The sequence below is a fragment of the Lolium perenne genome, chromosome 4 (assembly GCF_019359855.2).
Source record: "Lolium perenne isolate Kyuss_39 chromosome 4, Kyuss_2.0, whole genome shotgun sequence".
Classification (NCBI taxonomy): Eukaryota; Viridiplantae; Streptophyta; class Magnoliopsida; order Poales; family Poaceae; genus Lolium; species Lolium perenne.
The window spans coordinates 122,176,830-122,192,021 of NC_067247.2; the positions used below are offsets into that span (position 1 = coordinate 122,176,830).

The 15,192-nt window shown below is 44.7% G+C and overlaps 1 protein-coding gene across 1 annotated transcript; it reads right to left on the reverse strand.

Moving 5' to 3' along the window:
- Nucleotides 1-703: 703 nt before the first annotated feature.
- LOC127348599 (polynucleotide 5'-hydroxyl-kinase NOL9-like) lies at nucleotides 704-5,677 on the reverse strand. The gene is made up of 9 exons (XM_051374568.2): nucleotides 5,339-5,677; nucleotides 4,639-4,736; nucleotides 4,519-4,552; nucleotides 3,889-4,058; nucleotides 3,261-3,441; nucleotides 2,988-3,168; nucleotides 2,139-2,250; nucleotides 1,909-2,036; nucleotides 704-1,165 (listed from the first exon to the last, which is right to left on the reverse strand). The coding sequence occupies exons 1-9, from the start codon at nucleotides 5,512-5,514 to the stop codon at nucleotides 1,118-1,120; spliced, it is 1,128 nt and encodes a 375-aa protein (XP_051230528.1). The 5' UTR covers nucleotides 5,515-5,677; the 3' UTR covers nucleotides 704-1,117.
- Between the last annotated feature and the right edge of the window lie 9,515 nt (nucleotides 5,678-15,192).

Consider the following 15,192-nt stretch of genomic DNA (forward strand, 5'->3'; position numbering starts at 1 on the left):
AGGATGCAAAGACACGTCGTTTTTGCATGAAAACACATCAGCAAAAGATACGAACATGATCGTGTAGCCATTTTCGGAATTTTTTTGCCACCTTTATTATATTTACGATCTTACTGTCTATTTTTTGGACAAAGGAAATATTAATATCAAGAAAATACCACCGGGCTGACGTCGTCGATGCGTATCAAAGTGATCAATGACTTGCAATAGCAAGAACTTACAGTTGGTCGATAAAAGAGGTTTTTCACCCGTTGTTCAGGAAAGGAATAGTGCACATGTGTCGTCGCTCTATCTAACCACAAAGCCATATCATGAGTTTTTACGCTGGAGAAAGTCCGGACCTCTTCCAAAAATACCTTCAATAAGGAGAGGACTAGAAGTTCACTATTGCCAAGTACAACTAACTAAGGTCAAAACTAGGATTTTCACCCTGAAAATCGAGACTTGTATACCAAAGAGCACCATCAAAATATAAATCACCCAGTGTTGCCGGCACTTGCCGATGACATTGCTGCAATTCACAGATCACCGGGCTCATAGTGGTCACAAATACACGGTTTTGATGTGGACATCTCCCTGCAACAAGGACGTATTGACACGATTTTACTTTCTATACCAGGAGCCATTTCATCGCCCTAACTAACGGAATACCAAATGAGAAAAGAAGAACACGACTGCACCACAAGGTCACGCATCACACAAATTAGAACAATACCCAAAATGCTATAAAAATATTTTTTACATCCTTTTAAGTAAGTGTTATGTTATAATTCTATATCACATCTTCACGTTATCCATACAAATAAAAAAAGATGGTCTACAATGTAGAAACTCACATTCCAACAAGCTTACTAGCGTGCGCGAACATAAGTGCAATGAAGTATAACGAGATAACGACTGACCGACGGTCTCATACTAATAGGTTCATTGTTTACTGGTTTCCATGATACGGAATTGCATCCTTAAAAGGGGCATATAGTAAATACGTTCATATGAACTTCATTAAAAGGTCCAATATTTTTTTCCCAAGGTTGGTTCTTATCGGGAAATGACACTCTGATAGCACACATGTGTCTATCCCTGATGATCATATGCATTTGTAGACTCATACTGAGCTCTAGAGATCTCTCAGCCTCTCAGTTATATCATCCACTTCGTCTGACACCTGCAAGTATAAGTTTGAGTGAGAAGGGGTCATGGGACGCGCCAATCAAGTATGTACTTCATAAATACAAGCAAAAATTCAGCAGGGGATATCCTCGTTGGCCGAGAAACTAGTTTACTGACTGTCAACCCGAATAGGCTGTATAGGAAAACACAATACTAATCTAGCTGACTATATCATCCTAGGAATGGACCAGAAGTCAGTGCTAAGCAAAGGCTAATGCTTTCAATCAATTCCTGATGCTTAAGGAAGCAGGTTTGAAGTATTTAACCTAGCATGTTTCAACTTTTTTCTGAACTAGTGATAATTTTATGCATGGCATGAGTAAACATTACAAGGCCAACTATCTCCTCAAATTATCGCGTTGTCATGATCAAAAGGACAGGAGAGACATTACAACAAAGGGGTATGGGTTATACGGCAATACTGACGCAGGATCATGTGAAGTTCCAATTCAGAACATATTTTAAACGATTAAAAGAGGCTAAAATGTTTCATAATGGCAGACTTGCACAATTTACTGTAGAGCCCAAGAATATTGATTGGGGATTTGGGGGATAATCAGGAAATATATTTAATCGAAGTGCAATGCTTATTCCTTAGAAGAAAAAAAACCTAACCAAGAATTTGGCTCTCACAGTGTAGGTAATTTAATTACCACAAGGGCGATTAATAAAAGAAATAAGAAAACAGAAGTTCGAGGTTCCAAGAAAAAATAAATAGTTTCACTGTCTGCTTGTTACCTGAAGGAGGCAGGTAGGAACTGTAATACAACTTCGAAAAATGATGTCGATATTTTCTAAAAGGTGACGAGAAGCAGGTGTGATCAGATGAATGCAGTTTTCTGGAATATCAACAGCCTTGATAAAACCTAAAAAAAAAATCAGTACAAGACAAATACCATGCAGGCAATTAGTTACTCCTATAAATTTAATTGAACAAAAGTGCAAAGCTAAAAATAAATCTTACATACCAAGTCCAATGCACCATGGGGAGGAGCATTCAGTTGACAAAGGGAGACATGTACTTGATCCAAGGCCAACGATAGTACCAGTCAAGAAGTCATATACTGCACCATCAGAAACCTGTCCAAGCACACCCAGAGAAACTATATTAGTATAAAGACCAAAGCTAATGTTCTCAGCTTTTTTCGTACAAATTAAATTTTATCTACACATAGTGAATTGTATCTTAAGAATTAACTTTCCCACACATTTTAATACCGTTTGAAACTATAAGCAGTTGCTATGAGAGCACATCTAAACTACTGCTGCATTATGTGACCTATTTAGCTATTAAGTTTATATTTATGTAGTCAATTATTTTATTAATTTTACAACTTGCTATACCATTTTGTTGTGTAAGAAAACCAGTAATATGCATTATCATTTCAGATTTTTTTTCATAGTTATGCAAAAAATAATTATGTAAACATTTTTTTATACAAATAAGGGTTAACATTTCACCAAGTTTAATATTCTCTCTCATTGACAATTTAAGTCCAGAAAGGACCTTTTTAGTTGAATTCTAGTTATGATTACATTTAGCAACACATTGTTAGAGACATATAGTAGTAAACAAGTGCGCCTACGTGATCAAGCAATGATTATATTCTTATTTTTTGTAAAATGCATATATATGAAATATCAATATAATAGCAAAAAACATTCTAGCAAATACGGTTCGGCTGCTTACTTAGTTTTGTTCCTTTTTTTATTTCCAAATCAATCAAACGCTATGTTCTAAGTTGGAAAAAAATTCTACATATTCAGAACAACTCTTCACTCCTATATGGTCTGAATAAAGATGTAGAGGCAGTCACCTGGCAATGTAGATCAATAACCTGTATTTTTGAAAGAGGAAGCTGGAAGGGATCTATAGCAGAAAATCCATGAACTAAGTCATCACAAGAGAAAACAGGGAAGTCCCTTGGCAAGCACTGCCTGAAGTAAGCAATCAACCTGAGATCACGAATCATCCGTGCCTCCTTCTTCACTAGCAAACTGCATTGACATAGTCATTAATATAACAATGATTTAAAGTTATATCTTTATTAATACAAATTTATAAAAATATCCAACTAAAAATAACTTACTGTCGGAGAGAGTTCTGCGATGCACGGATTACAATTAGATTAACTCGCGAATCTCCCTGGTGTCCGTCCAACCAAAATGCACCATCTGGTAAATTTTTACCCTCTGACGTGCTGTGTAGCCGAATAACATCAGTTGGGGATACATATCTCAATATCTCTGAAAGAACATGAAGTCCAATACCTGAAAGTCACATGATACGATATCAAACTGGAGATTGCAATAAAAAATCTACACATTTAGCAACAACAGATATTAGTATTACACTAATACAGGTTAGGGCACTCCATCTAAGTTGGTTTAGGAATTACCATAATTAATATTAATTTATGATTTTTTTAGTTAATCGGTTAGCTATTCATCTCTAAGCTAGATGTGGCTTGTTCGGGAGTTAAGATGTGGTTGTCCTTTTTTGTAATCATTTTTCATAAGCAATAATTATTGAAGTGCACTTATCCTATTATGGCCAGAAACAAATTTGGTCAGGACGGCAATAGCTTGCCTCTACTGTCCCATAATCCAATTCAAAGTCTGAAACTCATCATATCATAATTTTCCCTCTAACATTCCATAATAGCATGTAAATTAACAGTAAAACCTTTATGCAAAGCAATGCCAGTGAAATCTCACCTTTCACCCATCCTGAAGTGTTAATAACAAGTGGTATAGCTGATTTCTTAGGGTTATCAGTCTCATTAAAGCAATAGAGTTCTTGAAGAAAATAATCATAGAGGCCAAATATGTAGCTCAAGAGAAGTTTTGGGTTCCTGTGTGCACCGACATCACCAAAAAAGAAGCACCTAGAATGTGTGGAAAAAGTCTTAGAAAGTACATGAAAACATATTAATTGGAACACCATACTAGACAAGCACATGAAAAGCCTTAATTGGAACATCTGTTCCCTTCAGTAAGTATCTATTAGTCCATGTGGTTGCCATTTGAATACCACATTCAATCAGCTAGAAAATGAAGTGTTGTCTAATATAAAAGGCTGACTATTGTGCTACACCTAAGACTTTTAACATGTATATCTAGCTATTTATAAGATTAGTAGAAACTCAAACTTCACAATGACGTTGCAGTATTTGTATATCTTAAAAGAATACAAATACTAATTTGGACCCCTGAATCGTCAACATTATTTTGAATTGAGAAGTGAGTTGTTCATAGCAGCACCAAAAGGTGGTACAGTAAGTAAATTGCAATGCTATATGAAAGCATAAAACACGGCCCATAACTAAACCTCGTGAATACAATTACCTCTTTGGAGGCCGTAGATATATCATTGTAAGATCTGTGGTTATAAAAAAATGAGAGAATGCTCAGCCATGGAGTCAAACATTTAACAGGGAATAAAAAACTGATACCCTGAGTCTGCACCTTTAGTCTGTTCCTCAAGTACATGAAGCGACACAAAACCTGGAGGTGTGAATTCAGGCTGGCCAACATCGGTATCCAGATATGCCACCCTCTTATACCTGTTTGAGTGAAACAATCATGAGAACTGATCCGAACATATAACAGATAAAACAGAGCAACTCAAAAAATTCTGAGTAGTTTAAGCCATGCAACTTGTGTCAACCACCAGTTGAACGAGTCTACTATTGTCCCATATAAGTTTTACAAACTTACCAGGTGACACAAATAAAAATTCAGCAATTACATTTGAACTACAGGAATCCCAATTACTTATGACCATAGAAACTACTTTCTCACACATGCCAAAATCATGTCATGGTAAGAAACTATTGGAACATAGGAGTAGCTATACTTCACAAGGGGCCGTCTAATGGACGAAATCAGTGAGCAATTGTCGTTTCTATATCTAACTCCGACTCCATTTACCATTTCCAAATGCAGATGATTCTGGATATAACATAACAAATGATAGCATGCCAACTGAATCTGAAGGGAATGCAATGAATATTCAGATTATATATCAAACATTCTGATCAAACAATTTTACTATACATAAATAACTATTCAGGCAAAGCAAAATTCAACGGGGGAAATGCAGTTGGGCTTCTTCAGCACAGAAATAGGAGGAACGATTTTGCAAATTCTCCGTTGTTGGTTTAACCTTCCGATGAGGGTGTTGAGGAGGAGGCGGGAGAATGCGGACTTGCCGCTGTTGCCCGGGCCGCACACTGCCACCACCGGCGGCGGCCAGGTGCAGGAGTCGTACGCCACCGCCTCCGCCGCCTCCTCCCACTCGCGCTCCCGCTCCTCCGATCCCTCGCCGCCGCACAGCCCCATGTCTCTCGCTCTATCCGCAACAATTCACTCGCAAAGACGCACTCAACGCTATGCAGTCTCCAACCGATCGGGCACTTGATAAAAACCAAGGACAGGGAGATGGTCACGCGGAATGCGACTGGGGTGCCCCAAGATTTTTGTTGGGTGTACGGGCAACTGGGTAAGACCTACTTCAAGTCTTCAACGACCTCACACGAGCAGCAGGCAGGCGTACCTTGCAGTTGGATGTGTTCTCGATGATTCATAGCTAGCAGCAGCCACAGCATGCCAAATTACCACATGCCAAGTTATTGCCAGGTTTTTAGCACTACTACTGCTGCTGCAGTGCAGCATAAATCAAGGCAGTGGCCGGTAGAGCTGGACATAAAGGCTCAAGAGCCTAAAGAGGGTTCGTTTGCTCGATTCGTTTAGCTGGTCTCATCTTAGTAACCGGCTCCAGCATCAGTTTTGACTATTTAACATTAGGGAGTCGTTGCTGGCAACTCATTTGGAGTCCATCTTATTAAGTCAGGGCAAACATGTTTGGCCCAGCACTAATCAAGACTACCCTCATTGCGTGTTGGAGCGACCCGGGCGAGAGCGAAATTACTGAATGGCCTCCCTGATTCCTCATCTCGTCAACTTCTATAAGAGCATGTCAAACAGGTCTCGTATTTTTTCGCCCCTTAAAACGCGAGTAGAGGGCCCTGTATCCTGTTTTTACGGGCCGAAAACTCGGACAATCTGTTTTACGGGGTGGGGATACGGGTTCTGCTAGCTCGTCCGAGTTTTCGGCCCCTCAAAACAGAGTTTTAGACAGCAATTAGCACAACAATTTCAGATCAAACATAGCACATCCAAAATATGTGATGCATAATTCATAGTTTTAACATCACAACGCGATCATAGGCAATGTTCAAGCCACGGAAGTTCCCAAATGTGATCAACCATCAACGAGTCCATCGCCACCGGCGCCACCACTCGCCGGAGACTCACCTTGAGCACGAGCTTGACGCGCAGCCTTCTTCCTCGCAATGATGTCCGCCTTGGTCTCGTTCCACCACGCCAGCTGATCCTCGTCCATGCCGTCGGTGCGCATCATCATGATATCTCTCTCCTCAGCCAAGAGCTCCTTCATGGCCTTGGCTTCTTTGAGTGCGATCATCTTCATGTCAAGCTCGGCCTTCAACTTGGCATCTTCCCGCCTTGCTTGCACCTTGGCAAGCTTCACCTCCTTCTTATTCTCGGTGATGAGGAGCTTGGTCTCCAACGTCTTCATCGTCCTCCTCCTCGTCACCCGGCGTCGACGAAGAACCGGCGGCAGCCGGATCAACCTCAACCACCTCCTCCTCGTCACCCTCGTCCTCCTCCTCGTCATCAATCTCTTCGACGTTGCACTCCCCATCGAATGCATCGATACCGGTGTCCAAATTCACCGTGGAATTGTTGAGCATGTCCATGTAGGATGTTGTGGACTCAAGATCGAACACCTTGTCTACGTCCATGGTGGGTGCCGGCGGCGCGGGCGGCACATCGGACGGAACGGAGGGAGGAGAGGTCGTGGCCTTGGAGGGCGGTGGAGGCGCGAGGCCGATGCGGCTGATTGCCTTTGTCCGCACCTTGGCCGGCGCGGCGCCCCTCGGCCCGGCCGCCTTGGTCTTCATCCTGCCCGCCTTCTTGGCAGCCGGTGGGGCTTCGGCCGGCGAAGTTGCGGCCGGCTAAGCTGCGGCCGCCGCAGGAGCTTCGAAGAATTGCTTCGGAATCCTCTTCCTCTTCGACGGGATGGTGGCGGAGATCATGGCCGACACGACGCCGGTGTTCGGCGGACCTCCGACGGGGACATCGACCACCGCGGCCGAAGGAGATGCATCGCCGGCGGTAGGCGGCTCTTGCGGACGATCCATGGCAGCGGGATCCGGCCGGGAAGGGCGCGGCGGAGGAGATCGGGCGGCGGCGGTTGGCTTCAGCGAAACCATTCGCACGCAGTGGAGTGGGCGATACCGGTTTGGCCCTCTATCCCCGCTCCCACCCCGCACAAGTAGGGGGCGACGACCCGACCCGTAATCGAAAAAAGGAAGAATCGATACGGGGAACGGGACGTGCTAGACGGCCGGGTAGAGCCGAAATCCGTATTCCGGCGGTTATTATACGGGTTTGCCCCTTTTAAGAGGTCTGTTAGACATGCTGTAAGGAGTGCAGCGGCGGTGCCTAGGATTCTGACCCACGACCAACTTCTTAACAAGTTTAAAGAGTAACTTGCGAGCGCTCTCAAGCATATAATTAACTGAGCCAATCTTCAATTTTAGTTTCTTAAAGATAATGAGCTTAACGGTCCGAGCCTTACCGAGCCAAGTTTATCTTAAGTCTATCCACTAATATATTGCAAAATCTGGTAGTTATGAGTAGATAACCTAGTAATTAACTACAACAACAAGATAGTATTAATTGTTTCTAATACCTTGGTACTCCCTCCGAAAAGTTAAACTCTAATAAGTTTGACCAAATAATTACTGAAAAAATATCAACATCTATAATATCGAATAGACATACTGGAAAAATATACTTTATGATGAATTTATTGATATTGATTTAGTATTGACATGTTCATATTTATTTGTATAAACTTATTAACCAAACTTAAAAGTTGTTTATTTTTGCCTGAACTTCTATGTCTTACTAGCTAAAGCTAAGGGGAAACAATCCTAAAGTACAACACTCTATTAGGATATTTGTTCGACCTATACCTCATATAATCCACACAACCGTATATTAAGAATATTATAGGTATTCACATAGGCACAAACACATACATATAAAATGTTTAGTGTGCTGCATGTGTTTATCCGATTTGTCCAAAGTAGATCCAACAAATGAAAACACCAAGTGAAGGAAACAACTCTTAGTGTGCTTTCTTAGGATTTAGATGGAATTCAGTCCAGCACAATGTTCCAAGCTACATTACAAAAATTAATATACTGATCCATATCACTTGTCGCTGATTTAGTAAAAATTTATTCTAAATCAGGGACAAATATTTTTTATGGGAGGGGGTATTGTACTTCAACATTGACGTGTGTGTAATGATGAATTAGCGCTTGAGTTGCAAAATACTATTTTTTGTAATTACGAGTATAATTACAATTATGTGGTTAATGTTGTTAAATAGAATGTGAAGTATAGCTATAATTTTGTGATGCCGGACTGCAAACAAGTATAAGTGTTTAGTATAAATATAAATATAGCTTCAGTTCGGCGTGGTCACTATCGATAGAGTAAATGATCGGTTAGCTTATGTATATATAATATGTGTTATACTAATTTTAACAAGCGAAATGTGAGTTATATGTCAGTAGTGTTGTAGTTATGCTCACTTCAGTACACAGTTTTCGTCAAAGTATCGCAATGTGAGTTGAAAATAAACTAGTGATGAGGTCCAAGACTTAGGTTATGGCCCGATCTCGCGATTGACTCGAAATCAAGAAGGGGAAAGAGGGAGAGGATGAAGAACGCGAAGAAAACGAAGAACAAACACATGCACACCAACCCGATACAATCGAATCTTACTCTCGTGGCTCGATGGACCACGCCAATAGAATCAACCGGAAGAGACACGAGGTAGAATTCCGGTGTGAGAGATCGGGGTTGGAGACGGAGACCGGTGAGAGAGAGAGAGTGGAGCACACTTGAATCTCACTCATAAGTAGCCAAATCCTCAACAAGAGTAGCCTTGGTACAAAGGGGATCTAACCCTAGGGACACAAAGCTCAAAGTCATGTTTAAGCCATATCTTGTCTAAGAGCAGGGGTGGGCGACCAGGGCACTTATATAGGCTTACAGGGCGACTCGGGTCGAAGAGGTACAAGCGAAACCGACCCAGAAAGGTCTGGTCGAGACGGATACGTGCGATCCGGTCAGGGGGCCAGTTGGACTGGGTCTGGGGCTGGCCCATCCGGTCCAAACCGGATGCTGGGCCGGACGGTGACCGGGTGGGGCTCCCCGAGCCCCAGAACTGCTTCCGGTTGGCATCGGCCTGGGATCCAGATTCGACCGGCCGGATCCGGTCTGCCGCCCGGTCAACCGGACCTGTGACCGGTGGGTCCGGCCTGGGGCCCGGTTGGACCGCATCCTGGGCCGGATGGACCTCCTCCTCTCCTTCTTCTCATCTTCCCTTTGGTCTTCCCTTCTTCTTCCTTGAACCATGTGGCTTCCCTCTCCTCGGCTCCTTGACGCTCCCTTTGGGTCCTTGACGAGATTGGTACCTAATGACATATAGACATAGGTATGAGGTAGCAATCCGTCCAAGGTTATATCGAGTTCAAGTGTAGAAAGGAGTGAATTCACTTTATCATGTATGGATTTCCCTCGGGCTCGGGTCATTGGTTCACTTGGGGGAAACGTTGGCCATGATGTAGTTTCGTCCTTGAGCGGGGCTGCATCATCTCCCCCCCCCCCCCCCCTTGGAGAAGAGTCGTCCTCGACTCTTGTTCCTCCTCATCTCCATGATGTGGTGAGAGGTCCGAGATGGTGAACGTCTTGCTCACCAAGTACTTGGAATTTTGTTTGTCGTTGATGTAGTCGTTGATCCTTGTAGCTTGGTGTATAGTTGCCCTTGTATCCTTATGGATGTTCGTCGTGGTGCGGGCGTCCTTGTTGTAGTCCATGACGGTTCTCCCATGAAGTGGTGTAGGGATAAAGTCGCGGTCTAAGAAGAACTTGGGTAAAAACAACTTGCTAATGGAAAGCTTGTGGGTGCCAATTTTGTTATCGGCGAACAAGAAGCTCTCAATCAAATACGAAGCATCAAGTCGTTTCTCAAAAAGGTATTTAGCAAAAATGGGAACCAAAAGAGTGTCGATGTATTCAAAATGTGGTAGGGCAAAAATTTGTGCATGTAAAAGTTTCCTTTGTAAGAATTCAAAAATGTGTTGTGTAGCATTGTCCCAAACAAATGGAACAAGCAAAAGGCAAGTCACGTCGGAAAAATTGTGTGCAAAATTGCTATGTGCAATGGCAAAGCTATGGAAACTTTTAGCTTGGGAAAGTATGGTTGGTGTGAGCCGAGTATGAGTATCCTCAAGTTTCAAAGAATCCATTTCAATTGCCATAGATGAAATGAGAAATCCAACGGAGAGCAACTTTTTGTGTGACATCTGGCACAAGATGCATAAGGTGTCTCTCACATGTATGACATGGTCCTTGAGATTCTCGGAGTGTATGATGATATCATCAAGACATACAACAACCATTGTGCCAACAAGATGTTTCAAGATATGTTGCATAAGAGGCAAAAGAGGTGACGAGGCATTGGACCAAACCGGAAGCTCGACAAGAGATGTCGGAAACACACGAGGGCGAAGGCCTTTGTGAACATACCCTTTGGTGTGAATCTCACGGGTTGGATGATGTATTTCGTCCTTGTTGGGGTAGCTCTCGATCGCGCGTTTTGTTAACTCATGCTCCGTAGCGGTGGAAGTTGTCATTCATGTACCTATACATGGAATAAGCAAAACAAAAAAGCGTGTGTGCATGGTAGATGAATACATCATCCATCATGATGTTCCATGTCTTGTGCACATCACCGTTAGTTTCAATCAAGGCTTTATGAAATGCATGGCGAGTATGCATATGGCATGAAGTATTATTTGTGGTATGTGGTAACTTAGAGTCATCAATAATAGAGAAGGCTATGGGGACAATGAAATAAGCATTTTTGCATACCAAGCATAAGAAAGAGCAATTGTTCACAATCTTGGATGCAAGGATCATGGAATAATGCAAACATTTTGGGCAAAGCATGCGGAAGCTAATGTCATCATTGTCAACAACACATGTGAAAGAGCAAGTAGTCCTCATATCGCAAGCAAGAGGAAACAAGTCATCATTTTTCATGTCCACGAGGGGGATCATGGTATCATCAATACATTTAGTTTTACCTTGGTAGTCCGACTCAATTGATGTAGGTATTGTGGTAGTTGTGTTCTCCACATGGTTGACATCGTCATCGTCATCAAAGCGTGGTGTGATGTGATCTTCTTGCACCATGTACATGTTCTTGTCCATCATCGGCGCTTCAACATCCATGGAACCTAGTGCATCATGAGGAAACACAAAGGAGGGAGAGGTTAAGGTGTTAGCAAATGCGATGGCCTCCATGGACCTATAAACTACCTCTCGCAACTCACTCGGTGTCTCACTCATCTCCTCCAATTGGAAGCACTCAATCTCGCATATGAGGTGTAAGTCGCTCAACTCACTATCGGTAGCACTCAAGTGGGCTAAGTGGCTCTCATGCTCACATGGGAGTGGTACCAACTCATCAATCAAGCATATAGGAGTAGGCTCGATTTTCTCATCTCCATGCGCCTCCATAGGTGAAGGGAGGATCCCATGCTCACCATGCTCAACTCCATCGCCTCCCAAGTCGTCCTCAAGCGGTGGCGCCGTAGTGTCGTAGAGAGCTAGGCTCGGATCCACATCATCCTTGAGTTGACCTTGTTGATCTTCATCTTGAAGTGTGGGCGCCAAAGGCTTCTTGGTGGCTTGGGCTTGTAGCTCGTCGAAGTAGAGCGTCTTGGCGCTTGGCGTTGTGCATTGCCATGCCACGTGACCCTTGGCCTTGCACACCTCACATAGGAGATTGGGACATTCCCGTGAAAGGTGGCCTTGTTGCTTGCACTTGTACCATCAGAGTCCATAGGCATGTGACGAGCTAGGGGCCATTGTGGTGGTGGCACAAGAGGTGGAAGTCTCCTTATGAGGAAGGTATGCGCGATGTGCACATGCCATCCTTGGAGTGGTAGACACAGTATGATGGTGTTTGTCGCCTTCATGTCGAGGCTCTCGTCTTCATGCTTCATCACCATGTCTTGATGGGTGTCGTCGAAGATCCTTGGAGGATGTTGGTCGATGGCGATTATGAGGTGGCTTGTGGCGGCGAAGATCATGTGGTGACGTATGTTGATGGAGACCATGAGGTGGTAGTGGACGACGACTATCATGAGATGGTGTGAGTCGATGACGGTCCTCGGCATGCCTAGGAGATGTCTCACGTGCCTTGGCATGTTGTTGTTGGCGCCTTGTTGAGCTCGGAGAGGAATGTCGATGACGATCGTGTTGGGGACGCTCTTGATGAGCCGTATGACGAGGTCGATGTAGATGATCGTGTGCATAAGCACTCTCGTGGTGGCGCCCACTTGAAGATCCTCTATCTTCATATGTAGCTCCATTGGCCAAGCGGGGGTACTTGGGAGCACCGGTGTTGTTCATGGTGGAGTCGAGGTGAGGTTCCACCATAGTGTCGATGTCGTCCTCGTGGTGGTGCTCCACCATGTCGGCCATGCTTGTTGAGCCATTGTCGATGTAGAGCTCCTCGATGCCGGTCATGTCCGCGATGCTTGTGGAGCCATAGTTGATGTAGAGCTCCTCGATGTCGGTCATGTCGATGATGCTTGTGGAGCCATAGTCGGTGTCGAGCTCCACATGTTCCTCCACATCCGCGGTGCTTGAGGAGGTATCCTCCTCGAAGTGCTCCATGTAGTCCTCTGTATCTTCTTCTTCGCTATCCATGTTAGCACGACAAGATCTATATGGTGGATGTTAGTGGAAGAACACTACCTCGCAACCTCACCGTGGTACGATAAGATCGGGGTGATCCAACAAACCGAGAGCAAAAACAATTGTATCGAGCACTCACACAAAGGCACACGCAAAAGCTAGCAAATATGGTGTTAGGTGAGTATGGTGGAAAGCCAAAAGACGAAATCCGAAATCAAGTTTGTTGTTAAGAGTGGGTGAAATCCAAAAATCAAATGTCAAAGTGATGATCACTAGAAATACGGAAAAGATATGGAACTCACACACGAGATGAATGGGGTTAGTGCGACCAAGGAATGAGCGGAAAAGTGTAAGTACCCGTTAGCAAGGGTGCTCGGTGTCACACTAACACAAGGAGAGGCAAAGCTTTGGTTGCAAATGGAGAGACAACAAGATTCACACGCGGCCTCTCTTCTCTTTTCTCTCTTTTGCTTAAAAGCTTTTTCTCTTTTTGTATTTGGTGGCACTTGCACTCTTTTGTATCTATGATGGCACTTGCACTCTTTTTGTGCTTTTTATTTCTTTTTCTCGCACTATGTTAGCGTTAGCTTCGCTTTTGCTATTTTGCCACACACGAGTACTTGCTTATAAGCTCGACTCCACACTACACACACACCTCACAATCGGGGCCACGTGCAATGTCTCGCAACACTTGATAAGCAATGCTCGATAGGATAGGTCGCAAAAGGAAGAGGGTCTACAAGGGTAATGCAACTTATACCTACGATGTGTAGGCGGTGATGAACACGCAACTTGCGATGATGGCGGTGGTCTCAAGAGTACGGTTGCAAGTTCGGGGTGCCGAGGATGTCGTCGCTTGCTTCGGAGCTGCGAGTTAGTTTCACAAACAAGGCACTCAAACCGAACAAACAAACACAAGTTAGCGGAGAAGTCGGGTCAAAGTAGCTTGGCGGTGCTAGCGGTGGTATGCCGGTGGTGGGTGTTTTCTATGCTCTTGCGGTTGCGGCGGTGGTGGTGGGGCCGCGGCGGTGTTTACCGGTGGGTTGGGGGGTGGCGGTGCATGCCGGCGGTGGAGAGGAGTGGTGGTGGTCGGCGGTGGTGGTGGTAGGCATGGCGCCCAGTCCGGGGGCCGGTCTAGCCGGTCCAGGGGCCGGCTGCTCCGGTCTAGCGGCCGGTCGGCCGGATCCTGGGCCGGCTGGTGTTTCTCTCTCCTGTTCTTGAGCCAAACCAGCCAAATCAACCCAAATCGAAGGAAAATGATGGAATTGGGGGCTAAAAGTGGGGGAAATAGTAGATCAAGCACAATAACACCGAATCCATGGACCAAAGCCACTCAAAACACAACAAAATCGCAGATCCATCCAAAGGCAATTTAGGGCTATTTTTGGGGATTTTTTTTGGAAAAAATTTAGAGACTAAATTGGGTGGATGGGGGGTCAAAATCGTGGTAACCAAAATCTGTTGATACCATATGATGAGGTCTAAGACCTAGGTTGTGGCCCGATCTCGCGATTGACCCGAAATCAAGAAGGGGAAAGAGGGAGAGGATGAAGAACGCGAAGAACACGAAGAACAAACACACGCACACCAACCAGGTACAATCGAATCTTACTCTCGTGGCTCAATGGACCACGCCAATAGAATCAACCGGAAGAGACACGAGGTAGAATTCCGGTGTGAGAGATCGGGGTTGGAGACGGAGACCGGTGAGAGAGAGAGAGAGTGGAGCACACTTGAATCTCACTCACAAGTAGCCAAATCCTCAACAAGAGTAGCCTTGATACAAAGGGGATCTAACCCTAGGGAGACAAAGCTCAAAGTCATGTTTAAGCCATATCTTGTATCAAGAGCAGGGGTGGGCGACCTGGGCACTTATATAGGCTTACAGGGCGACTTGGGTCGAAGAGGTACAAGCGAAACCGACCCAGAAAGGTCTAGTCGAGACGGATACGTGCGATCCGGTCAGGGGGCCGGTTGGACCGGGTCTGGGGCCGGCCCATCCGGTCCAAACCGGATGCTGGGTCGGATGGTGACCGGGTGGGGCTCCCCGAGCCCCAGAACTGCTTCCGGTTGGCATCAGCCTGGGATCCGGATTCGACCGGCCGGATCCGGTCTGCCGCCCGGTCAACCGGACCTGTGACCGGT

What these genes read in the sequence shown, in the direction of transcription:
- LOC127348599 (XM_051374568.2), bottom strand. Translation starts at nt 5,514, where the DNA reads ATGGGGCTGTGCGGCGGCGAGGGATCGGAGGAGCGGGAGCGCGAGTGG. An exon ending in CACTTCAGGATGGGTGAAAG is followed by an intron (nt 3,442 to 3,888) that starts GTGAGATTTCAC and finishes TGTGACTTTCAG; the next exon opens with GTATTGGACTTCATGTTCTT. An exon ending in TTATTGATCTACATTGCCAG is followed by an intron (nt 2,251 to 2,987) that starts GTGACTGCCTCT and finishes GTGCTTGGACAG; the next exon opens with GTTTCTGATGGTGCAGTATA.